The sequence below is a fragment of the Camelina sativa genome, chromosome 11 (genome assembly GCF_030686135.1).
Source record: "Camelina sativa cultivar CO46 ecotype springtype chromosome 11, ASM3068613v1".
NCBI classification, from domain to species: domain Eukaryota; kingdom Viridiplantae; phylum Streptophyta; class Magnoliopsida; order Brassicales; family Brassicaceae; genus Camelina; species Camelina sativa.
Genome location: NC_141890.1, coordinates 9,194,643 through 9,220,642, shown reverse-complemented (window position 1 = coordinate 9,220,642; position 26,000 = coordinate 9,194,643). Strand labels below are relative to the sequence as shown.

The 26,000-nt window shown below is 35.5% G+C and overlaps 5 protein-coding genes and 2 pseudogenes across 11 annotated transcripts; 3 read left to right on the top strand and 4 right to left on the bottom strand.

Moving 5' to 3' along the window:
• Window positions 1-33: 33 nt before the first annotated feature.
• Window positions 34-1,412, bottom strand: LOC104722678 (gibberellin 20-oxidase-like protein). The gene is made up of 2 exons (XM_010440883.3): window positions 1,011-1,412; window positions 34-908 (listed from the first exon to the last, which is right to left on the bottom strand). Exons 1-2 carry the CDS (start codon window positions 1,355-1,357, stop codon window positions 281-283), a joined length of 975 nt encoding a protein of 324 aa, XP_010439185.2. The 5' UTR covers window positions 1,358-1,412; the 3' UTR covers window positions 34-280.
• Window positions 1,413-1,875: 463 nt separating this feature from the next.
• Window positions 1,876-5,076, bottom strand: LOC104727801 (protein neprosin-like; annotated as a pseudogene).
• A 4,176-nt stretch (window positions 5,077-9,252) lies between these two features.
• Window positions 9,253-11,568, bottom strand: LOC104727800 (protein neprosin-like). Its single transcript, XM_010446871.2, has 7 exons — window positions 11,013-11,568; window positions 10,807-10,893; window positions 10,493-10,720; window positions 10,200-10,358; window positions 10,049-10,099; window positions 9,812-9,958; window positions 9,253-9,734 (listed from the first exon to the last, which is right to left on the bottom strand). The coding sequence occupies exons 1-7, from the start codon at window positions 11,172-11,174 to the stop codon at window positions 9,639-9,641; spliced, it is 930 nt and encodes a 309-aa protein (XP_010445173.2). The 5' UTR covers window positions 11,175-11,568; the 3' UTR covers window positions 9,253-9,638.
• A 1,001-nt stretch (window positions 11,569-12,569) lies between these two features.
• On the bottom strand, window positions 12,570-14,382 carry LOC104727799 (protein neprosin-like; annotated as a pseudogene). Its single transcript, XR_015571321.1, has 7 exons — window positions 14,221-14,382; window positions 13,957-14,043; window positions 13,648-13,875; window positions 13,384-13,533; window positions 13,258-13,307; window positions 13,057-13,203; window positions 12,570-12,977 (listed from the first exon to the last, which is right to left on the bottom strand). The product of XR_015571321.1 is annotated as a protein neprosin-like (transcript).
• Window positions 14,383-15,649: 1,267 nt separating this feature from the next.
• LOC104722676 (putative aquaporin PIP1-5) lies at window positions 15,650-17,320 on the top strand. The gene is made up of 4 exons (XM_010440882.2): window positions 15,650-16,030; window positions 16,291-16,586; window positions 16,695-16,835; window positions 17,002-17,320. Exons 1-4 carry the CDS (start codon window positions 15,700-15,702, stop codon window positions 17,095-17,097), a joined length of 864 nt encoding a protein of 287 aa, XP_010439184.1. The 5' UTR covers window positions 15,650-15,699; the 3' UTR covers window positions 17,098-17,320.
• Window positions 17,321-17,391: 71 nt separating this feature from the next.
• LOC147933791 (alpha-glucan water dikinase 2-like) lies at window positions 17,392-19,861 on the top strand. Of its 2 annotated transcripts, none has more exons than XM_087472508.1 (10): window positions 17,392-17,757; window positions 17,960-18,018; window positions 18,090-18,199; window positions 18,274-18,337; window positions 18,429-18,520; window positions 18,631-18,781; window positions 18,937-19,242; window positions 19,333-19,443; window positions 19,522-19,620; window positions 19,732-19,861. In XM_087472508.1, the coding sequence occupies exons 2-9, from the start codon at window positions 17,965-17,967 to the stop codon at window positions 19,552-19,554; spliced, it is 921 nt and encodes a 306-aa protein (XP_087328634.1). In that variant the 5' UTR covers window positions 17,392-17,757; window positions 17,960-17,964; the 3' UTR covers window positions 19,555-19,620; window positions 19,732-19,861. The 2 variants fall into 2 exon arrangements, with proteins under 2 accessions (XP_087328634.1, XP_087328635.1); XM_087472509.1 differs by having other exon boundaries at window positions 19,333-19,439; window positions 19,732-19,749.
• LOC104722677 (alpha-glucan water dikinase 2-like) lies at window positions 19,722-25,191 on the top strand. 5 transcript variants are annotated; one of them, XM_087472505.1, is made up of 23 exons: window positions 19,722-19,861; window positions 19,962-20,050; window positions 20,125-20,259; window positions 20,351-20,513; window positions 20,620-20,709; window positions 20,882-21,067; window positions 21,354-21,413; window positions 21,517-21,561; window positions 21,660-21,719; window positions 21,815-21,967; window positions 22,083-22,166; window positions 22,268-22,444; window positions 22,543-22,649; window positions 22,774-22,987; window positions 23,104-23,207; window positions 23,290-23,419; window positions 23,493-23,618; window positions 23,770-23,880; window positions 23,965-24,057; window positions 24,128-24,301; window positions 24,376-24,468; window positions 24,563-24,678; window positions 24,765-25,191. In XM_087472505.1, the coding sequence occupies exons 2-23, from the start codon at window positions 20,043-20,045 to the stop codon at window positions 24,967-24,969; spliced, it is 2,634 nt and encodes an 877-aa protein (XP_087328631.1). In that variant the 5' UTR covers window positions 19,722-19,861; window positions 19,962-20,042; the 3' UTR covers window positions 24,970-25,191. The 5 variants fall into 5 exon arrangements, with proteins under 5 accessions (XP_087328631.1, XP_087328629.1, XP_087328630.1 ...); XM_087472503.1 differs by having other exon boundaries at window positions 19,732-19,866; XM_087472507.1 differs by having other exon boundaries at window positions 19,827-19,866; window positions 20,882-21,026.
• Window positions 25,192-26,000: the final 809 nt, after the last annotated feature.

The following is a 26,000-nucleotide window of genomic DNA, read 5'->3' as shown; positions in this document are numbered from 1 at the left end:
ATGCTTCTTTGTTCACATTTAAACTGAATATGATTTTAGCTTTGACAAGTACTCCCACTTTGAATTAAACATGTAGAAAAACCTCTGAAGCATTACTTTAGATGGTAAGAGAAAGACTCGGAACATTTTTATACACAGATGTAAATCCAAAAGTAGCTTTGGATTCCACTAGTTATTATATGATATATTGCATGACACTCACAACAAACTGTATGCTCTTATACCTTTCTCCTTCAGGAACCGGTTAAGTGATATCTCAACGGAAACACTGGTGTGGTCTCTAAGGATCATCTGGTTGAGCCAGCTTAAGTCCAGCAAAGTCTTTGACAGTGTAACCAATCTTCTCAAACTTCCCTACTTCATTACTCTGTCTGAACTTCAGATACTCCGAACACTTAAACGACTTGTAGCTCCTACAGTTTCCCTCACCCACGATTTCTTGAGGCGCAAGTATCACTTTCTCATCCTCAAAACAGAGGAAAAACGCCAAAGAGACTCTGTTCACCAACTTTTTCAATACAACTCGATGTTCAGACGATCTCAGCCGTCCATTACTCCATGCTTGCATAAGATCTCCGATGTTAACAACAAGAAGATCCTCGCACGGATTTATATCGATCCATTTCCCTTCCTTAGACCTCATCTGAAGTCCACCAACGGAATCTTGATATACTATTGTTATGCAGCTCATATCCGTGTGCATACCGAGACCTTCAACAAGCTCTTCTCGCTTCTCCACATAATGTGGAGGTGTGTAGTTCACTAGACGTAAGTATCCATGACAGTTGCTAAACTCAGTTTGGTAGAATCTCTTCCCTGTTTCGTCTCCTAAGGTCATCATCAAGAGAATCTTTATGAGTGTTTTAGACAATTCCTCCATTTTAGCTCCGTACTCATGCAGTGTTTCTCTGAACAAAAAAAGAGGAGAGGTAACACTGTCAAGCAAATAAAGAGATGTGAAACACAGAATATGAAAAAGAATACAAACTTATTTTAGTTGTAATGACAACCTTAATTCTGGTTTATGATGATCTTGGAACAAAACATCTTCAGAAGCTTTGGCAGAACTGGAGAAATCAGGTCCAGAGACAACAAGGCTTTCGAAATAAGGAGAGGCGATGTACCGAGGAGTATATGGAAAGGGACCAAGCTTGAGCTTTGATTCAAGAGGAACTTTGAAAACATCTCTGGACAAGGAACATGTTTTGCTGAACATTTCTCTAGAGATTCCATGATTAGTGACATAGAAGAATCCCCACTCTTTACAAGCCTTAGAGAGAGAAGACAGAACAGAGGACTCAATCGGTTGTGTTAAGTCTAATACAGGAAGTTGCAGAGAGGATTGAAGTTCAGACATTATATTATATATTTACTTGTCTTAAGGGTCTAGGGGTAAAGAGTAGGGGTAAGGTATGTTAGGCATAGGGTATCTATATTTAAGACATGATTACAAGAAGCTTTTAGATTTATTTTAGACAAAAGCAGTAACAGTAGAACCCACATATTTTGGTTATCATTATGCCGGTATAATTAGAAAAGGATTGTAAATCATGATGATTTGATTGTGACATTTTACAATTAGACTATAGTTTCATTATTTGCAGCCTCAGAAGTCATAACCATTAATATTGCAAAAGGTTGTGAAGATTGATGAAAACTTGATTATTCATACTAATTAAGCATATTAAGGGTTATCTTCAGATCATAGATTATGTCCCAAGGCATCCTGGAGGAGCTCCATAGTAAACAGGTCTTAACACGTTTAAGAAGATTCAGGTCTTAAACAATAGAAAATTTTAATACACAAAAGTAAACTTATGAAAATATGTAACTGATCCTTTAAGTTAATGCAAAGAGATCCTAAGAACATGTTAACTAGAATGTGCATCCTCCTGGTCCTCCATAAAAGATAGCATCAGTCCAAACTTGGCCAAACAGTGGTTGGTCTTTTTTTACTTTGTAACATTTCGGGGTGCTTGAGAATGTCTTTAAACTATCAAGCGGTGGAGTCATACCTTCCAATCCAAAATCATTATATACTACAAAACCATTCATATAGGCTACTTTGGTGTAACTTCTATATTCAGGAAAATGTCCACTTCCCATACTTGGGCTCTTCTCTTTCACTGGACTATATACTTCTCCTCCCCATGACACCAAATTTTCTCCATGGCCTAAATCTGAGACTGTGAATAATGATTTTGGCCAGTATCCAACATAATCATCGAACACTACCAACCACCAATTTCCTCTAACGTGATCCTACTTAAACAGACACGGTTACTTATTCATTCAATGGCCTAGACAAGCACTATTCACATTCATTCATTCATTCATTCAATTGGCTAACTGATTTCATGAAATTTCTCAGATAAGCAAATTTGTGGAAGGTGATGCTACCTTATATATTTTGATGCCTACTTCATATTGCTTGCCACCGTAAGTAGAAATTGGTTGAAAATGGTAGCCAAGTGGGATATCGGTATTCACTTGTATAAAGCCAGGACATAATGTATTGTAGCAACCTGTTTTCCCAAATCCATCTGCCTGCTTTCTTGAATCAAGGGGACATATATAAATGGTGGCAATATGCATAATACAAAAAATATATATAACAATATATTATTGTAAAGAGGTTTTAATTAAGAACATACAGTCCAATAAGTGTATAAACGGCTGTGATTCCGGTTAAGCCATTGGTACACCTGAGGAACATTTTGGAACGTGGGGTTTTGGTATATTTTCACCATAGATATAAAAAAAACAAGATCATGACTTACTATCCATCCAGCTCTAATGCCTTGAAATTGTTCTTTTGACCCTGTAGCGATAAGGATACTTGCAAGGCTAAACTGATTAGGTGAAACTTTAGGTTCCCAGATATTAAGATTTCCCTTTGCTCCATAATGAAGATTTTTGTACTGAACCACAGGGAACTATAATCCCCTATTTAATATTTTAGAAGTACATGATTTTTTTTTAGATTATATAATAGATATATATATATATATATATATGATTTTTTGGTTATAAACTTATGACATTCATGATTTAAGTGTATCATAATATACAGGTTAGTTTGATTTTTGGTAATTAGGGATAATATGCATTTAGTTAATTATGGTAACATATAAAATCAATTATAGGTAACATTTAAAAGATAAGAAAATCTTTCAACCTAATTAAAACAAATATATGTGATTCTTCTTTCACTTTTATTTGATTTTATATTTAAATTATTTTAAATTATTATATAATATATTTAGTTAATAAAATTTATGATTTTTTCTGCATATGATGTAATTTAAACTTTTTTAAACGGACATGTATTGCTCAATTGATGAATAAAAAATGTATAAAATGTCTCAACCACATTGCCTAAGAAAACTATGCAAATATTCAAAGTCATATTATAAATAAAATGATCAAAATGATTCAAAATACGAATTGATATGAACTTTGATTTATCAGGCATTGAAATCATACTATAAAGTCATACTTCAAAGTCATACTATTAAAACCAATATAAATTGTTCAATCAATAAAATATTCAATCTTTATTAATATTATTCTCTTAAAAAATATCTATTCAACTAAAATTTTGGCTGAATAAAGAGTAAAAATTTGAATATTTAAATTCAATTTCATATTTTTTTTTTGTTGAATTGTATTATTCTATATACTATAATAAACTTTTTAAATAATTTAATTTGAATTATTTAAAAATAGTTTAATTTGATATTTTTAAGAATATCATAAATATATGATAGGTCAAAAATTTTAAATTATAAACACTCTTATTTGATTTGTTATAGCACGGGTCAATAATATGTCACTATAGAATGAAAAAACTTCAAGAAATATGCATGGGTTGAAATTTTAGAAAATATGATTTCTCAGATAAAATTAAAGTTTGGAATAAGGTTATTTGATAGAGGCTTTCTCGGTCAAGATGATTTTGACAAATATATGTTACATATTTGGTCCTAAAATTAATATGTGGTATATTATGGGTTAAGTCATAGAATTAACAATCAAAATACAATATCTAATTTTAAAAACTAAACAAATCAAATTAAATTAACAAACAAAAATTATTATTTTTTTAACAAATAACTAAACCCGCAGTGTACCAAGGGACAAAATCTAAATCTACTAGACTAGATCTTACAAAATAGATATTATTTCATAAGTCATATTTAGAACATGATTTCATGGCATAGTGTTTTATCCTAACAGAAAAAAAAACTTTTAAAACAAATAAAACAATTACATATATAGTGGTTTAAATAAAAATTATAAAATAAACAGAAGAAATTTCAATCCGTGCTCTAGCACGGTCCAATTCTAGTACATGTATAAGAAGAAAGAAGTGAATAATGATCATATTAAATGATAAATTTCTCTAGGATGTATTAATCATCGATATTAGTACATGAAAACCAGTCAGATCAATGTTCTTGCCCTTTGCATCATATCTTGAATATTTGAACCCCATGGTTTTTAGACGCCGAGCTTGTATAAGATCTTCCAGTGTGGTCCTCTTAACAATCACCGTCCCAGGTGGACAACTTATGCCATCTTGTCGTAGGTAATTATGTTTCTGAAATTTACTTTTATTATTTGTAGTCCGTTTACGTATAGTAGTAGGCCTCAACTGCATTATATTTTCATCCATACTCAAAATAATTAAGCTCCTCTTTTAAGAATTATTTACTGGAAATAGTGAACTTCTAATCTAAACGTAAACCTGAATGGAATGGTTTTTGAGCCGAGGATGATCAAATGCCAGCTGCTTGTGAATGTCAATGCAATCCAATATGTCACCAGATTTAGTCTACAGAATTACAAAAAGCAATTAATTTGATGTGATATGAAAAGAATGTGATTCTGATTTCTCAAAAGTCTTAACTTACTTGAAAACTCTTGATTGCAGGTTTATTGATATTGTTGAGTAACTTCTCCAACTCGTTTTCATCGTGTTCTAATGTTATTGGCCTATGACTTTCTGCAACTAGAATGAGAGATATATACCACTGAAAAAGTCAGCCGAAGACGCTTATTGAAAGAAATCATGGCAGCCTGATATTATTATATTTTTTTTTTAAATTTAATGTTAAATTATATTCAAAATAAAAGCTTTGTTACAACTAGTGCATCAGTTTTTGAAAGATTGAAATGAGTTTGAAAGACTGAAAATGTTTGTTGAGATCAGAATCTAGTGCCTAGCCACTTGAGTAAAACATTATCATAACGTCGATCCCCCTTGAGTGCAATGGATAAGAGTTGGTCCCGCATCTGCCGGTCGATTGTTTGAATGAGAGAAGGTGCCGAAACAGGTGTCCCCCCATGCTTCCTTCGGTTCCGCTCCTGCCATAGTGTATAAACTGTAACTTGCAGAACAGAGCAGGCTAGATAACAGGAAGTCCTATCTTGCCAGTTGCTACATGCGGCAGTAATTACCAGATTCCACCCCATAGAGAAACGAGCTTTGTAAACATTCTTCGCTACCCCTCGCCAAACTTCTGAGGAAAAAAGGCAAGAGAAAAACAAGTGGTCACGTGATTCTAAGGCGTTGTTGCAGAGGATACAATTCCCATGATCACCTGTAGACCATAGAGCAGAGCGATCTCCTGTGGAGAGTCGATTACGGATGGCCAGCCAAGTGCAAAAAGAGTGCTTCGGCGTGGAATGAGGGTACCAGACGCATTTGTGCCAATAGAACCTCAGCAGCCGAAGTGCGGATTTGGAGCCAAGTTTCTTTAGAGGAGAAACGTGAGAAGAACTTATCCTTCCTCCCTTTCCAAAGAACAACATCCTCTCGGGAATTGGTGTGATCCTGCACAGTAGAGATTTCAGTTTCTACTAGATTCAATAGTTGCAGGCGGTGTCTGCGTCGACGCCGTGTGCTCCACGCATCCGCAACAGTCATATGCTTATGTATTCCCATCTCAATGATACCCCTGTCTCCCACGACGTCAACCAAACGGCCCATACTCGACCAATTATCAAACCAAAAAGAGGTTCGGAGACCATTGTTCACCTCTGTTTTACAAAGTGTCGCTGCCACATGTCGGAGTTTTAAGAGTTTCCTCCACATCCAGGAACCAGTAGTGTTGGATTGCGGCACAGACCAGAAATTGGCGCATTTGAGTAGAGAGCTTGCTGTCCATTTGACCCACAAAGACTCCCCACCCGATACAATACGCCAAATCAACTTCAGGCAACAAACATCATTCATTTCTTTTAGCGACCTTAACCCCAAGCCACCTTCATTTTTCGGTTTACAGACATCCTCCCAAGCAACTTTAGCTTTATGAGGGTTTAACTCCGGACCGGACCAGAGGAAAGCAGAACACAACTTATCTACCTCCTTAATACAATGTCGTGGCAGACGAAATGCAGACAACTAAAAATTGCAGAGACTCCAAAGCACCGAGTGTAGCAAGTTCAACCTCCCTGCAAATGACAGAAACCTGGCTGTCCAAGACCCTATTTTCTTCTTAATATGCTCAACAAGAGGGGAGTAGTCCGAAGAAGTGAAACGTTTAGTTACTAAAGGTAAGCCTAAATATCTCACCGGAAGCTGCCCGACCTCAAAACTGAAACTGTCTTTGATCACCTGACATTCAGAGCCAGTCAAACATCCCAAATACAATGTAGACTTCTCCATACTAATTCTCAAACCCGATTGTCTAGCAAAGCTGTCAAAAACCTCCACAATACCCTCTATAGATTGAATATTACCATTAGATAGAACCATAAGGTCGTCGGCAAAGCTGAGGTGGGTAACTTTGAGATCTTGACAGTGAGGGTGATAACCGAACCGAGAACCAGCCTCTTTATCCAACATCCGGGACAACACATCCATGACAATGACAAACAAATATGGCGAGAGAGAACATCCTTGCCTTAAGCCCCGAGTATTATTAAAGAACCCCGCAAGTTCACCATTGACTTGAACAGAGAAAGAAGCCGTTGTAACACAAATCATAAGCCAGTGAATAAATTCTGGAGGAAGATCCAATGCAGTGAGAACATTACGCAGAAAATACCATTGGACAGAGTCGAATGCTTTGGATATATCTATTTTGATGGCACAACGTTTAGAAATGGATTCTTTATGGTAGTCCTTTACCAACTCAGTAGCAAGGAGGACATTCTCGATCAGAAGGCGATCATTAACGAAGGCCGACTGGTTTCCCGAAATAAACTTAGGGAGGAGAAGCTTCAACTTGTTTGCCAAAATTTTGGAGATTACCTTATAAAGGACATTGCAGCAAGAAATGGGCCTGTAATCCTTCATTTCCCGAGACTCCTCTTTCTTGGGGATAAGAGCAAGTATAGTCGCATTAGCACCTTTTGGGAGAAAACCTTTATCGAAGAATGACTGGACTGCAATCACAAGCTCCACACTGATGATATCCCATGCACCCTTGAAGGATTCGACAGTGAATCCATCAGGACCCGGGGATTTATCTGATGGCATAGAAAACAGAACATTTTTAAAAACAGGTCTGGTGAGGTTATTCTTATCCTCCAAAGCACATCGAAAGGGGAGTAAGTCTTGTAACTCCTCAACTGTTGCACCCTCAAAGTCGGAAGGAACAAACTGGAGAAAATCTCGAAAATGGCGTTCTGCCTCAGTCTTAATTTCCTCCAGATCAGAGGTGACGTTACCATCAAGTTTCTGTATCTCCCGGATCGTATTTTGGCATTTCCGTGCCTGAACTGCTCTATGAAACGTTTTATTGTTGTGATCTGATATTATTATAAAGAACCAAAGGCTCTCTTAATTATTGTTGTCAAAAGTTCAATGAATTACATCAAGTATATATGGTGGTGTCACATTTCTCTCTGAGACCATTAATTAATTATCAACAAAAATCTATATACCATTAATGAGTGGATTCTAAATTTCTAATAAGAATCTTTAGCAAACTTTAGCGTAAATAAAGTGTCCCAAAGAAAGGATTAGATAAAGTCTTATACCATTATATGTTTTTTTACAGTATCTTTTATGTAAAAGCTATTAAAATCGAATTCCAATACTCAAAAGAGTACTCTACGAAACTAATTGAAGTAGTCGTGAAGCTGAATCAATTGGAGGGATTGTAAGTGAAACCATTAAGTTTTATATTGCACCATAACATTTACTTCTTTGCAGGCTCTTTTTTTTGTTTTCCTTCCAATGACTTTATTAAGAACCGAAGTTGAGATCTGTATTTACAGCAGAGTAAAGAAAAGTTGGACATATATTATACAAAGCATATGGTTGGTGACTAACTACTGATTTAGCTAGTGTGTCGGCACTTCTTTGCAGGCTCTATGAGTTACAAACGAACACCATAAATAATGAATTTAAGAAAATAATCAACAGTTTCCAATAAATACCTTTTTTTTTAAGTTACAATATTCTTTTTTTTTTTTTGAAATACCGTTTTTTTTAAGGATTCATCAAGAAACGGAAGCACAAAATCATCTATGACAAGTTGACAACCCAATGTCCAATGAATCTAAATTATTATCAAAAGAAGGAATTTGAGATTTGGCATAGAGAAAAAATGTACCTCACTGATCGAATTAGCATGAACAGTTCCTTCGTATAGCCTCATACCCATGTATCGGAACAAAGCAAAAAAATCCTTCAAGTTTCCGTACAAAAGACACAAAGTTAGGGTTCTCGGCGAGAGCTTCTCTTACCAGACTGGGTTATTTTGGCCCAAAAGCCCACTTAACATTAAAGAAGCCTACAGAGGATCAAGTCAATTACATGAGGTTTAAGGTAAACCATATCATGATAATACAAAGTCGGCAGAGAAATTGATTTATTAACTTTAACGAATCCCACATCGAGAAAACTTGAAGATCTACGCTAGTATATAATAAGGATGACTTCTAGCATTGGTTAACCAATTGGCTTTGAGGAGGAATAAGCTCATGTATCTTCCCATGGTTTCATAATCCTCAACCCAATAGGGTTCATTCTAACAAGTAATGGATACATATATGAGCCAAGAATGATGAATCTCTAAGGAGAAAACATCTTCGAAGGGAAGAAACATGAGCCAGCCAATTGGTCTTCTTTTTATGCTATATGTATGAATGATAACTGCCACCCATAAATTCTCTGAATTATGAGGGAAAGTGTTAGATGTTGTGCGACCTCGGTGAAAGGCTTTCCAAAACTTGCTAATGCTAATTAATTCAACCACATCAACTTTCTATGTTAAAAACATTAACTAAACGAAGTTCTGAAATTCTGATACTTGATTATTGATAAAAGCATAATTAATTTGGATATATATTTCAAATTTATAGAATTTCTCATAATAGCATCATCAATTCATAGATTATTTCCCTATGCATCCTCCGGGACCTCCATAGTAAACAGCTCTTATCCAAGGTTCATCATCATCATGAATAAACTTGGATTTATAACAATTTGGACTGCTTTCATGTGCCTCTACAGTGTAGATTTGTGGAATTAAAGCTTTTCCCTTACCATCTAAGATTTGGATATTGTTCACAAAGGCTGCTTTTCCAAAACCTTCTTTAGGAAAATGCCCACTGCCCATAACTGGACTCTTTTCTGTCGTTGGACTGTACACTTGACCTCCCCAAGATCCAAGATATGCTCATTTAACTAAGCCTGAGCCTATGAACAATGATTTTGGCCAATATCCAACGTTCACACCTCCAAATATAAGCCACCAATCTCCCGTGACACGGTCCTGTTCCCTGGGTTTTATAAGATGAATATCCAAAAGACTAAAGAGATGAGATCACTAGAGACTCTTGAGGTTTTTACCTGATGCAAGCTTAAGTCCATTTCATATTGTTTACCATTATAAACTGAAACTGGATGAAGAAGGACACCAAGTGGTATCCTCTTGCTGACTTGCACAAATCCAGGACATCGTATGTCGTAGCAGCCTGTCTTATTATATCCATCTGCCTGTTTACATCAGTTTATCATTAAGACCATGTGAAGTTAGAAAAATATTAGCTTAAACTTTAATTCAAGGGGTGGTTACTCGAAACTTACAGTCCAGTAGGTGTATAAGTGAATATGATCTTGGTACAACAATGGATTCACCTGTAGTATATATCAAACCCTTTTTCTCAGATTTTGCGTTCATATGGTTTTGAAAAAGAAAAAAAAAACTAATAACGAAAGAAATAGAAACTAGACTGACCATCCACCCAACTGAAATGCTGGCGAGATGTTCGAGGGGACCTTGTCCAATGGCCATGGTTGCAAGACTAACTTGATCATGTGACACTTGTGGATCCCAGAGGTTAAGGTTTCCTGTAACTCCAGCAACTCTGCTATAATCATACTCGAGTGTTGCAAACTAAATATCCATACAGAAAAAAAAAAAAAAACTAAATATCCATACAGAACAAAAGAAACTAATAAGAAAATGGAAAGAAAAGAAATTAAAATGGTGTTTTTATACTGAATTGCTAGGTAAATGATTATTCTTACATGATGTCCAGTATAATCAATGTCATTTCCCTCTGTTAGGACATCTCTAGGGCTATTGAATCCAATGGATTTCAAACGTTGCGCGTGTATAAGATCTTGGAGTGTAGTCCTTTTAACAATTACTGTTCCATGTGGACACCTTATGCCCTTTGGCAGAAGCTGCAAGGGATCAATTTTTTGTGAAGTTTTGTTACTTGAGATCCACTCAGGTACACTTGTTGGCTTTAGCTGCATATAATATGACAATGCGTTCATAAAGTCATTCTCTGAAGAGAATTATTTTTATGTATAGAGAATTCTAGAAGAATCAGAACCTGAACAGAGTGGTTTTTCAACAGAGGATGATCAAATGCTAGTTGCTTTTGAATGTCGATACAATCGAATATTTCACCTTTTTCAGTCTGTTCAAAAAGGATAATTAAAATAGTGTGTCTATAAGTTAATGTATTCATTTTTCTTCAGCATAATGCATGATAAAGTGATAAGCATGTATGAAAGAAGGAAGGCTAATTAAGACAACCTTGAAACTCTTGAGGGCAGGTTTGTTGATAGCTTTAAGTTGCCTCTCCATTTCTTTCTTCTCTTCTTCCGATGGTATTGTTCTCCGTTCATGAGCTGATGCTTCAGCAACTAAAACAAGTGTTAACAGAATTAGTAGTACAATGCTATTAGAGAGATCCATTGTTATGGTGATTAACAAATTGAAGATGAACAATGATGGGTTAAATAAAAATGAGTTGAATAAACTGAATTTAGATGTAGGGAAATAAATTACTTGCTAATCATTAAGTTGAATAGCTGGATACAAAAATTTAATATTAATAATATATCTATAATAATATCCAAAGTTATAAATATTTATATATATATAGTTAAAATTAAAATTTTATAATTTAGATTTCAGAATTAAAAAAAAAATAAAAATACGAATATATGATTAATTCCTATTTCCTAAACTCATATAATTAAAATAATTAAACAGATTTTTTTAACTCACACTATAATTTTTAAGCCAAAAAGATTAATTATAAAAGAAATATAATTTAAGTTTAAAAAAACAGATTTAAGTTTTCATCTCATTCATTTTGTTCAATGAACCCCAATAAATATTGGTTGGAAAAATATTAAAGTCAAATGGTGACTTTCTGAATGAATAGAATTGAAACATACATTCAACTCATTCATTCAATTTGGTTGAAAAGACAAGTGGCCAATACGTTTCAAATTAATGAATATCTTGGGCTTAAGTAGTTAATTAAAGGTTACAGAAAATTACAAGGCAAAGATCTTGACAAAATTGGTTTTATTTGTATCTATCAATCTAAGATAAGAAAAAGGATGTGGAAATCAAAAAGCTTCAAGTTCAGAAGATCTATATTTTCTTTTACATCTCAGACGGTAAAAACAAGAGAGAGAGTTAATGTGCAAAGATCATAAACATAAATCTTAACTACTCATAAACCCATCAACTGGTCTCCTTAAGAAATCTCATGCTTTATAGTTAAATCGTGTCGTCTTCTTGAGACGGTCGAGACATGAGACAAATAAGCGTTAACAACAAGGTTAAAAGAAACAAGGAATTACGCAATTTCAATGTTTCAATTGCATCAATTGGTATCAGAGCCGCACAAATTCTCCTACGCAAGTGAAGAGCATAGCGTGTGGCTCTGACAGCAATTGACGTGATGGAAACCGATGGAACTATTAAAAAATCGTACAAGACCTAATATGGGTATAGCTCTTTATTTATATATATATATATATATATATATAAAGTGGTAAAAGAGATTAAGCAAAATCCTAACCCTAACCCTAACAAGGGCCGCCTTCACTATAAAAATAATAATGTTGAACTTAAACTTAAATTAATAGTAACAATTAGGAAAAATAAAATCTAAAAAAATATTCAATTTGTTTATTTAAAATAGAAGACAAAACTTTATCTTAATATGAGATATATACCAAACGTTTTTTCCTAGAAAACTGAATGTTAAAAATATATTTATCAGATTAAACATAGGTTTACAATATGACTAGTTATAAAAAAATAAACAGAGGACAAATACTATACCAAAATCTATAAAGTTCTTAAAAGACGAGGAAACTTAAATGTGCATCCTCCCGGTCCGCCAAATAAAATAGCTCTTGACCAATATTCACCAACACCTAATATCTTCCTCACGTTATTACAGTTTGGACTGTTTGCGTATGTCTTTAAAGCTGACGCTACAGGACTCGAAACTACTTTTGTTACATCAGTGATTACTTTCATACCACTCACATAGGCTGCTTTCTTGAAACCCTCTTGTGGGAAATATCCACTTCCCATGCTTGGGCTCTTATCTTTCACCGAACTATAAACTTCTCCTCCCCAAATCACCGCACTCGCTCCATCAGCTAAACCTTTAGGGTTGAACAATGATCTTGGCCAGTATCCAATTGGCTCGTCATGTAGCAAAAACCACCAGTCTCCTGTAACATGATCCTAGTTAAATCAAAAAGCAATAATTGTTAACATAACCTTCACTTTTCTATATAAGTTTGAAGAAAACTATCTTATACACCTGATATAAGCTGATTTCTAGATGATATTGTTGACCATCATACATGGAAACTGGTTGGGCAAGGGCTCCAATTGCATATTTGGTGCTCACATGTACAAACCCAGGACATAGTGCATTGTAGCAACGAGTCTTATTATTTCCATCCGCCTGTTTGAATCAAAGATTTAAATAGTGAAGCTAGGCTGATTTTGATAAACTTACAGTCCAGTAGTGAATAAGAAACTTTGGTTCTGATGTAGCCCTGGATACACCTAAACAGAGATTGGTCGTCGAACGTTTTGATGCCGAACATTTTGTAAAATATTTAAAAATAGGGTCTGGACTTACAATCCATCCAGCAGAGATGCTTTGTAACCGTTTGTTGCCTGCAATAGTCATAGCCGCAAGACTAAATTGATCAGGTGAGACGTATGGATTCCATATGTTAATGTTTCCTTTTGCTCCATAATTGTAATCTTTGTAACTAATTGTGGCAAACTAAAAACCAAAGAGACACATAAATAGATACTCAAAAAAATTATAAGCATTGTGCACAAGTTAAGATGGATCTGAATTCAACTACGTATGTGTAACAAAAAAAATGATTCTTACATGATGACCGGTTAGATCAATTTTATTTTCCTTTGAAGAAACTTGTCTTGGATAGTTGAATCCCAAGGATTTCAAACGTTGAGCATGTATAAGATCTTCAATCGTAATCCTTTTGACAATAACTGTCCCAACTGGACAACTTATGTCATCTTGTTGAAGTGGCGAGGAACTAGATTTATGAGAAGTGATGTTATATGTGGTCCATTTAGGTATAGTTGTGGGATTTAACTGCATATATATAATATTTCAATTCATCAAAAAATTATAAGAATTTTATTGAGATGTATTTGTGTTTCTTAGGTTAAAAACCTTAATAGAATGGTTCTTGAGCATAGGATGATCAAAAGCTAGCTGTTTTTGAATGTCAACGCAGTCCAATATATAACCATGTCCAGTCTGTTGGAAAGAGAAGTAATTAAGAAAAAATTGATATGTTCTGAAAAGAAATGCAAGTTGGATAGTTGCACTTCTAAAACGACACCACATATATATAAAGTTCTCAACATTCAACACTTTTTTGTAATGATTTTAAAATAATATCGAAAATTTAAGAAATGAAATGGCTACATTTACTTGAAAGCTTTTGATTGCAGGTTTATTGATATGGTTGAGTAGCTTCTCCATATCTTCTTTCTCCTCTTTCGAAGGTATTGTTTTGTGACTCTCTCCAACTAAAATGAGAGCTATTGTTGATAAAGCTAGCAACATAAGCTTATTGGAATACCTCATGATGAATCAAAGGATCTGAAACTATATTTTTCAGAAGAAGAATGAAGCAAAAGCAACTATGATAAATATTCTGTCACATAAATTAAATCTGAGACCATTAATAACCAACAAAGAACCTATACATAGTAACTGACAAGTGTCTCTGGCTCTATCTCTATATTGCCCATATGTGGATGCTAAGTGAGATCTTTTTAAAGAGACTTTTTGTATTTCGTTAATAAAGGGTAATCCATCTAATTGCATAAGAAAAAATAAAAGATTGCATGCTCAGTGGGTCAAAGCCTAATATAAAAAACCAAAACAGTGGTAGTAGTAGTAGTAGTGATCACAAAAAAACTGAAATGAACCATGAGTTAATTTTAGGTTTGGTTTTGTAAACCGTAGTAAAAACAGGATACAGTAAACTGTCGTATTTAGTCTGCGGAGATGATTAGAAAGAACCATCTTTCATTCAGTTGAGATCTAGAAGTAGTTGAAGATCACATTCACTTTCATTATGCTGATTCAAGTATCTCAAAACGAAAGATTTATAAGAAACAAAGAGTCAAAGAAAGCCTTCACACCATAATGAAAAGAAAAAAAAGCAATTTTAATGAAGCATTGGTAGATAAAGCATCAACATTCTCGATGTGATGTGAGGTGTATCCTGCCCACTATAATATCCTTGACATAATTGATAGAAACATTATTGTTAGAACTGTCCACATCATTTGAGCTGTAACATATTTTGTATATAGCAGTTGCTTAATCTTATGTCCATCTTCTGATATGCATCGTTTTCGCTCCTAGTTGTCCAGTCCATTTCAACTACCTACTCCTAATTCTTATTTTCTAATCATATCAACCTTAATTATGAAGCTCAAAGACTAACTAATTAATAAATAACCGTTAAGAACAATTTAACTATTTTAAAGTCCCACATGAAAAATGTAGGTTTATCAACAAAAAAAAAGTGATGATTAGCTCAACCGACTATAAAAAAATTGCAAACCATCTAAACAAAATTGAGAGTGACTCTTATGAACATTTGCAATTAACATGGTGTATTTCATATAGGTGAAGGTATTTAGACCAAATTCACTACTTTATTTGTATAATTAATTATCTAAACATTTCAGATAAATTTAGAAATTTGCATAAATAACAAATATAATATTTGTCGAAATTAGCAAATAATTGGCTAGCAAAAAAAAATGTAAATTCAAAACTAAAAACTATTTTCTCCAAAAAAAAGAACCAAACTATAAAGCCACACACCGGTCACCAAATTTACAAATTGAAAAAAAAAAAACTCAAATTGGAGATAGAGAGTGAGAGAGAAACATGGAAGGCAAAGAAGAAGACGTGAATGTCGGAGCCAACAAGTTCCCAGAGAAGCAACCGATCGGCACGGCGGCGCAGACGGACAGCAAGGACTACAAAGAACCACCTCCGGCGCCGTTATTCGAACCAGGCGAGCTCAAATCTTGGTCTTTCTACAGAGCCGGCATAGCTGAGTTCATAGCCACGTTTCTTTTCCTCTACATCACCGTTTTGACAGTGATGGGCGTCAAGAGAGCTCCCAATATGTGTGCCTCTGTGGGAATCCAAGGCATCGCTTGGGCTTTTGGTGGCATGATCTTTGCTCTCGTTTACTGTACTGCTGGAATCTCAGGTTCAAGATTCGTTCTTGTTCTCAATTTTGTTTAAAGTTTTGGACTTTTAGTGTAAGGAATCTGAAATTAGGGCTAATTGGTTATATAGAAGAAAGTTTGAAACTTTTGAGTCATTTCCTCAGTAAAGATTGAAACTTTGAGTCCTTCTCCCTTAAAAGTTTGAAACTTTTGAGTAATTTCAGTTTTGGATTCTTTTGTGGCAAGAACATAATCTGATTCTGACTTGTGAGTGGTGAAATTGATTTGGTGATGTGAACAGGAGGACATATTAATCCGGCGGTGACTTTTGGTTTGTTCTTGGCGAGGAAGCTGTCTTTGACAAGAGCTCTGTACTACATAGTGATGCAGTGCCTTGGAGCTATCTGTGGTGCTGGTGTGGTTAAAGGGTTTCAGTCAGGGCCGTACCAGACTAATGGCGGTGGAGCTAATGTGGTGGCTCATGGTTACACAAAAGGTTCAGGTCTTGGTGCAGAGATTGTTGGAACTTTTGTTCTGGTTTACACTGTTTTCTCAGCTACTGATGCTAAGAGAAGTGCCAGAGACTCCCATGTCCCTGTATGTTGCTAAGTCTCTTTTTCTCATTGGAATTAATTTGACAGTCACATAGGCAAAAACTCTTGGCATAGACCTTATGTGTTGTTCCGGTTATCAAACATTTTGCAGATCTTGGCTCCGCTTCCAATTGGTTTTGCTGTCTTCTTGGTGCACTTGGCTACCATCCCAATCACTGGAACTGGCATTAACCCGGCCAGGAGTCTTGGAGCTGCCATCATTTACAATAAGGATCATGCTTGGGATGATCATGTAAGTTCCTCTCTTTAACTCATCAACGGCTGTGATAACTGATAAGTATGAATTGCATCACACATCAAGTGTTTAGATGGGGGAAACGGTTTAACTAAGTTGCTATTTAGATCGAAACTGAAATTTCCCTTTGATCTGTTGTTTATTCTGGTTTATGTGTCTGCAGTGGATCTTCTGGGTTGGTCCATTCATTGGTGCTGCTCTTGCTGCTCTGTACCATCAGATAGTCATCAGAGCTATTCCTTTTAAGTCTAAGACATAAAGCTTCCGGCATAATCTCTGATCATAATCAATCTAAGAATATATCAACTTTTCATTCTATGTGCATTCCTCATGATTCTTCTTATGTCTCTCGTATGTGATTCTATCACTGGAGTTTGATGTTGGAACATTGTATATATATAAATTATTTATCTATCCTTGTTACATTGTATTGTATGTGTAAATAATAATGTCAATGGAATTTTATCTACTTATAGTACTAATCTCAGAATCGTTCGTATATATATCACTGGGACATAATATATTTGGTATGTCTGTCTTTTTACCTTTACAGATGCCTTTCTTCATCAAAGCAGAAGAGAATAGGATTCCTGTAAGTCTCTTTCAGCGTTAGTTCTTTTATGATTCTGGAACTTTGAAGCATAGCTGTTAGTGTCCCTTTTTATCTCCTCTGTTTCAAATCTACACCCACACGGCACTTTTGGCACCTTTATGTGGTCATTTGAGAGCCAAGTGAATAGCATCCCTCGGTTTATAATGGAACTGAGTCTTTGCTTTTCTGAAGTTCTCTTTTATGATGTACCTGTGTAATTGCAAGAAACTAGTTGTGTAATTTCCTGAAGAGCTAGTGTAGACTTGTTACGGTTAACGCATATAAACAGCTCCACTTCGTGAAGAGAGCCAAAGGTGAAAGAAAAAGGTAAACGTGAGGAAAAAAACTGGTCGGGCAATTAGTTTTGGTTTTTTGATTTGTTATGCATGAAGAAGGCATGTCAATACTTCAATTTCCAGTAATGTTCAATCAACTGGAAATTGAAGTTTTATTGTTTGAAACTATCGGCGATCATTAATAATTCTAGATTTCTAGTTGAGGCTAACTTGTGAACTCTTATTATGAATAGCTGTCATGGCAACCTCTAAAGTCCAACAATTCCAGCTCATAGAAGGGATGGAGCTTCAGGTCTGTTCTTTCTGCTGTCCTGCTGGAATTTATAATTTCAGATTTTGGACTAAATCTTCGTATCAATTTAGATCACTGTCACTGGTCTACCGAATGGGAGCAGTGTAAGAGCTGAGTTTCACATTAAGAACTGCATTCGCACATGGATTCTCCATTGGGGTTGTATTTACCAAGGGAATAAGTGAGTGATGAATGATCTTTAAGACAGAGTTTATACTTTAAATATCTGTATGTTTTGACTTATGTTATCTACAGCAACTGGTTTGTCCCATCTGAACATTCCTCAAAGCAAGGTGCATTGCAGACTCCATTTGTGAAGGTCTACATAACCCTTACATTTCCTGCTTATCTACAAGGTTTTATCTAGAAGTCAGTTTTTTTCAGCAAAGTATTTCTTCTCTATACTGCAGAGTGGGAATGCTTATGTAGTGTTCCTTGAGTTGCGGGATCCAAGGGTACGTGCGATTGAATTTGTGTTGAAAGATGGTAGCCATAACAGATGGTGCGTAATTCGTTCTTTTCTATAATTGAGTCATACTTGATACTTGTGTCTTCTGAGAGATGAACGGGGTGCAATTCACGTCTCTACTTGATGCCTAATGGAAATTTCAGGTTGAAACAACATAATGGAAACTTCCGGGTTGAGATTCCCTGGAATGATCTGCATGCTCATCATCGGATTCCAAATAATCTGATAGAAAGAAGAGCACATAAGATATGGGACCGGAGGGGCCGTCCCCAAAGTTCTGCACGTGAACAACAGGTAAAATTAGTCCATTTAGTATATACGCTGATCTATTTCTTAAGTAATTCTTTACTTGCTTTGCGATGTAGCTTCTGCTCTAAACTACTCATCTATGTGTTTATGACTTGTAAAGTCGGTGCTGTCTCTCGTATCTTGCATTTATTTCATTTCAGATAGACTATGACAACGCAATAAGAGAGCTCCAAGCGGAGCTCGCTAGAGGAATATCTTTGGACGACCTGCACGCTAACTCTACAGTACCAGTGGAGAAAGAAGTAACCAGTGAGCCACATCAATCAATGAACCAATCATGTCGGCGGAAGCATGATGTTCAGAAATGGTTACAGAAATATGCCGAACCAATCAACAGAAATGGAAGTGTGCAAAGTACAGTCCTTGCCGAACTCTCCAAGAGATCTATCGGCCAAGAAAATGTAGTTTCACAGAAAATCTTTCATGTCAGACATTACGAGATCACGGTTTGTAATACCACTTGTTTATACAGTCAATTCATTATTGGTAGCTTTTAATAACTGCTAGATAATTTCTGGTTTATGTAATTTTGTTAGGTTCTCCAGAGAGATGTTAAGGGAGATTGTCGCTTATGGGTTGCCACAAACATGGCTGGTCCAACAGTTCTCCATTGGGGAGTCGCCAAGTCTTCTGCAGGAGAGTGGTTGGTACGATGTTCTTGCTTCTGTAAATATGTCTTATCACAATCTTCTCAATAAAAGACTGATTTGTCTAACTCTAAATAGATTCCACCACCTGATGTGTTACCTGAGAAATAAAAAATTGTTCATGGAGCATGTCAAACACATTTTACCGATATGTCGAACAGAGAACACTCTTATCAGGTAAAACATGCATTGAATATTTTTTTACAGCGATTGCCGTCTTTTGTTTTAAAGTACTTCTATTATTACTTTTATCTACTAACGCTTCTCATCTTTTTCGCATTGGAAAAGTTTATTGATATAAATTTAAAACAAGTCGGTTTTGTTGGTATCCAATTTGTGATATGGTCTGGAGGCTACTGGGTAAACAATAATGGAGCCAACTTCGTTGTAAACCTGAAATCAACAGCCAGTACCAGGGGTAAGGTGAGTTAAGGCATCACACCGTCAGTGGAATTATAATGTTGGGATGTTGTTATCACTGTATTTCACTTTTAAAACATATTTATTCTCCTGATCAGCTTGACGTGGATGGAAAGTATATTCTCAAATGGTTGCTTGATGAAATATCTGAGCGAGAGAAAGAGGCTGAGAGATCATTGATGCACAGGTAAGTCAAAGTATCTGAAACCTAATTTTCCTTGTTAGATGTTAGTGAAGTTTCTGATATGCATAGCTTGGCAGGTTCAACATCGCAACAGAGTTGACCGAGCGTTGTAAGGATGAAGGAGAAGGTGGTTGTATTGCTATAATGGTGTGGATGAGGTTCACGGCCACCAGACATCTCACCTGGAATAAGAACTATAACGTGAAACCTCGGTAGAGCTATTGTTTCATTGGCTACTTTTAATTGATCATATGTCTTCTTCCTTTAGATCAGACTTTTTATGCCTCAAGTCTTTTTATGCAGGGAAATTAGTGAAGCGCTAGAAAGATTCACCAATTTGATGGAGAAAATATATTTGCAGCAACCAATAAAGAGAGAAATTGTGAGACTAACTATGGCACTTGTGGGTCGTGGAGGTCAAGGTGATGTTGGGCAGAGAATCCGTGACGAAATCCTTGTTATTCAGGTATGCATATAGTTCAACATCTCTACAGCTAAAACTTTCCTAGTCTTGTTAGAGTGGTTTCTTTTTTCGTTTTTAACCTTTACTTGTCTTTATTATCTTTTGTTAGAGAAATAACCACTGCAAATCCGGCATGATGGAAGAGTGGCACCAAAAGCTGCACAACAACAGTAGCGCAGATGATGTGATAATTTGCGAGGTACATACATATATGATGAAATATGCTTCAAAATGAAGTAAGATACTCACATCTATAGATTGGTAAATCAGAGATGTGAGATCTGTTTAGTTTTGCTGTTGTAAAGATCAGCATTTTTTCCCATGATTTTATACCTGGAGAATCTCTGATGAGTTTTATTCTTCTGCCACAGGCTCTCTTAAACTATGTGAGATCTGACTTTAGGATCGATGCTTACTGGCAAACACTAAAGGCCAATGGTATCACAAAAGAAAGGCTTGCAAGTTATGACCGCCCCATAGTATCAGAGCCTCGTTTCAGAGGTGATGGCAAAGAAGGTCTCATCCGTGACCTTACAATGTACTTAAAAACATTAAAGGTATTAATAATAACAACCGTATCCCTATTTTCTGCTAGCAATTTCACCCTAATTTTCTTTTCCTGATCCATTAAAGAATTCTTTGGCGCAAACTGTACTTGGCTTAGTAATTAAACCCAACACTATTGTGATGATGAACATATATCCCTCTGTCCTTCATTGGATTATGATTGCTTTGCAATTGGGACCGATAATATCAGGAATATAACACAACAACCTTTAGCTTCCTCCTCGAGTTTCAGTATCTTGAATATCTAAACGAGCTGTTTTGTACCTGCCTTTGTAGGCAGTTCATTCAGGTGCAGACCTTGAGTCTGCTATTGATACGTTCCTTTCTCCATCTAAGGTAAATAGTTCATGATCCAAAAAAATTTGATTTCTGGGACACATATCCTCAACAACTGTACCTTGTTTAGAGTAATACCTCATCCTTTCATTTTCTTTTTCAGGATCATCATGTCTTTGCTGTCAATGGTTTATCACCAAAATTGCAGGTACAATATCCTCATAGTATCTTTCCAGTAAGATATATATTGTACATTATAAAGACATCCAAAATCCTAACAGAGCGTCCATTTCCATTGTATGGTAGGTTCTTCTGAATTTGGTTAAGAGGCTTGTCCACGAAGAGAACACTGATTCCCTAATAGAGGTTCTAATAGCACATATCCTTCCTATTGCCAGTCTTACTCCGTATTGTGTTTTTTTTTTATCCTTATGCCTGCTTTGTTTTATGCACTTTTTCAGAAGTTAGTTGATGCTCGCATTGAGTTACACCCTGCACTACGAGCACCTCGTACGAGGGCTAAAGATTTAATATTTTTGGACATTGCTTTGGAGTCGTGTTTTAAAACAACAATAGAGAAGAGACTCATCTCCTTAAACTTCAATAACCCACCGGTATCTGTTATTGTTGTAGTTTAAAACTAATTCACTTTTCCTTGTAGGCAAATATTAGTCTTTACACCTAAGAGTGAGGTATGGATTGATTTTCTTTCTCCCTCTTTTGTAACAGGAAATTATATTTGTCATCCGCGTGGTGCTTGAGAATCTGTGCTTATCTACATTTAACAATGAAGAAATTATCTTCTGCACAAAGGCATGTTATATCTTCTAACTCTTTCCCGTTGTTTTCTCTTTCAAAGATTGACTCTCAGTGTTCTTATACGAATAATACTTGTGCTTCTCTTTCGCGTCTAGGATTGGTACCGTGTCAGTGAGACTTACAGACCTCATGATGTTCAGTGGGCATTGCAAACAAAAGCCGTCCTTGACCGTTTACAACTAGTATTTGCAGATAGATGTCAGCATTATTTTCGATTAATAGAGCCTACTGCAAAATATCTTGGTCAACTGTTACGTATTGACAAGCATGGGGTATATTTCAATTAGACTCCACTTTCTTCTTTATATAATAAAGTCTAAAAGTTGATAGATATATAGTAATAGAAATCCATTTGGGTTTCTTATTTCAGATTGATTTTTTCACTGAAGAGGTTATAAGAGCAGGACCAGGGGCCGTTCTATCAACTCTTGTTAACAGATTTGATCCTTCTCTCAGGAAAATGGCGAATTTAGGCTGGTAAGATACTTTTTTGAGCTTAAAAAACAGACTATAATTCAGACTTACTTCATGTAGAAGGTGATTACTGAACCTTTTTTTTATTTCTTTTTTGCTCTAAACCAAATTGTATCTGGTTGAGCAGTTGGCAGGTTATCAGCTCAGCGGATGCATATGGGTTTTTGGTTTGTGTAAATGAGTTGATTGTAGTTCAAAATAAAGTCTACTCGAAGCCAACTGTAATTATCGCTAGTAAAGTCACAGGTGAAGAGGAGATCCCTGATGGCGTTGTTGCTGTGCTGACTCCTAGTATGATTGATATCTTGTCTCATGTCTCTATTAGAGCAAGAAACAGCAAGGCATGTACTATTTTCTGATCCAATATATATCATTACATAATGCTGCAAAAATAGGAACCAAGATGTTCACATTTTACATATATGTCCGCTTCTCAATTCAAGTTTGTCTGATGCAGATATGCTTTGCTACATGCTTCGATCAGAATGTTCTTAGGAATCTCAAGTTGAAGGAAGGGAGAGCAATATCTATTCATACAATGTCTACTGGTTTACGTATCAGGTAATCCAACTCTTATGTCGTCACTGTTCATTTACGCTAAAAGATGGGTTTTCTGATATCTCTGAGTTTATATCACTTGTAGTGATGGCAACATCTCTGATGTCTCTGTCCGTCATATATATATTTCTTCGGTTCCACGGGGAGTGATCTCTAAGGGGAAGAATTTTTGTGGCCACTATGTGATATCATCCAAGGAATTCACTGATGAAATGGTAAGTAAGAACCAGATTCGTGAAGATAAAAAAGTTATCATTTTGAGAATACCATTTGACTGAGTTTTTTTAGGTTGGTTCAAAATCATACAACATCAAATTTCTACGAGAAAGAGTTCCATCATGGATCAAGATACCTACCTCAGTTGCTCTTCCGTTCGGCACATTTGAGAATGTACTCGCAGATCATTCCAATATGGTATAGCTAAACTCAATGTTGCCTTATCAATTTCTCTTTTCTTGAAACTCTTAAAAAGTTTTGTACCACATGATCAAATCAAATCCTCATTGAGTTTGTGATACAGAGCCCTCTCATATATTTTATTTTTGTCGGATCCATTGCTTTTCAGGATGTAGCACGCAAGATTTCTTCCTTCAAGGATTCTCTTAACAGAGGCGATCTGACAAAACTTAAGGCGATTCAAGAAGTTATTTTACAAATGAGCGCTCCAATGGCTCTGGTAATTTTGGTCATATAATTGTTTTTCTTTCTCTCTGTTCATGATTTATATGTATCACACGTTGGGTTTTTAAATATTTGGTAGAGAAATGAACTGATCAACAAATTGAGAAGTGAAAGAATGTCGGGTCTTGGAGATGAACCAGGTTGGAACCGATCGTGGATGGCAATCAAGAAGGTAGGAATCTCTTTGTATGTATGTGTTATGAAAAGAACCAAGTGCATTCCTGATCTTCACATCTCCACAGGTCTGGGCTTCAAAGTGGAATGAGCGAGCCTATGTCAGTTGCAAAAAAACTAGGCTTGACCATGATGCCGTTTGCATGGCGGTGCTAATTCAAGAAGTCATATGTGGCGATTATGCTTTTGTCATCCACACAAACAATCCTGTCTCTGGTGACTTTTCAGAAATATACACAGAGGTAAAAGAACTTGTTCCATATTTAAAAATTTTGGGTAAAAAAAAACAATTATCACAAAACTGTGTGTTTCTCAGGTTGTGAAGGGTCTGGGAGAGACCTTGGTTGGAGCATATCCAGGACGAGCAATGAGCTTCATCACCAAAAAAACGAACCTAAAGTCTCCAACTGTAAGAAACAAAAAGATTGTATTTGTCTCTTTAAGTTTCAGTTATAAATGAATAGAATTTTAACAAAGTGAGTGGTTAATTTTGGGTTGTACAGGTGATCAGCTACCCAAGTAAGAGGATAGCTCTGTATTCTAAACCCTCAATCATATTCCGGTCAGACTCAAACAATGAGGATCTCGAGGGAAACGCAGGCGCTGGACTTTACGACAGGTTTGTTTATGTTATGTGTGTTTCTCCGTTTTCAGTCTTTTTTTCGGAACTCAAACAAAAGCTGAAAAAGGGTGTAATTGCTGCAGTGTGATAATGGATGAAGCGGAGGAAGTGGTGGTGGATTACTCAAGGGAGCCACTAATAGTGGACAAAGCCTTTCAAATGCGCCTGTTCTCAACAATTGCAGAAGCTGGAAATGTGATAGAGACGCTCTATGGTTCTCCTCCAGACATCGAAGGTGGTGTCAAAGGTGGCCATATTTACATCGTCCAGGCTAGACCCCAAGTTTAAGCTCTCTCTTGCTATTTCTCCGTACTATTCCCTAAGTTTTCAAACAAATCTTATAATTACACTCCTGATACAAACATTGACTCGTAATAAATCAGTATGTTGAAAAATCACAGATTGTGTGGGGTTGTATGTAATGTAATGAAAGAGGATATAATGCAATGATAACTCAAAAAAGTATTAATAAAGAGGTGAGAAAGTCCCGCCAATGGATATATTAAGAAACATAATTTTTTATATTTTAAAATAAAAAATAAATTTTAATATTTGTTTTTTTTTTCTGTTTGTTGCTTATCAACTTTCGACAGGAATATTTGTGTTCTATTATTTCTCATTTTGTGTAATGTAGAGGAATTAGATAAAAAATTATGATTTTTGAAGAAGGAAAATTAATATCATATTTTTCCTCGGAGAATAGTACAGTCGTTTGTATTCTGTTTCTCATACCACTGGACTAACAAACTATTTTTGCAAAATAAATCCGAATTTACTATTTTAAAAGACCAAAAGCGGATCTATTCATGATCCGACCTAGAATCTGCGTGTATGTCTGATAAAAGGAGGGAGAGAAAGACAATTTTATCCCTAATTTAATTTAGCCATATGATCCCAATGGTATGAGTATGTTAATTTTTACAAAAATTAAAATTGTTTTTGTAAGTGTATTTTCAAATAATTGTAAAAATTAAAATTGTTTTTGTAAATGTATTTTTAAATAATAATAAGGATATGACATAACATAATGTTGTATTTTGATTGGCTAATTACTTCTTATAGTGTTGTATTGTGACATAGCATAAATAAGAATTTTTAAATTTAAAATCACTCGGTCGAGATTTGGAAATGACAGTTATATTTTTTTCAAAAGAAATATCCACGGTATACATGTGAATTTTATTGTGGGTAAAAGGTGCAGCAAATTATATAACTAATAGTAGGCACCAAAATTTATTTCGATCATGGTTAAGTTCTAACTATAGGTAAAATGAAAGGTTAACATTCTGTTTTTTTTTTTGGCTATATATACGGTGTCA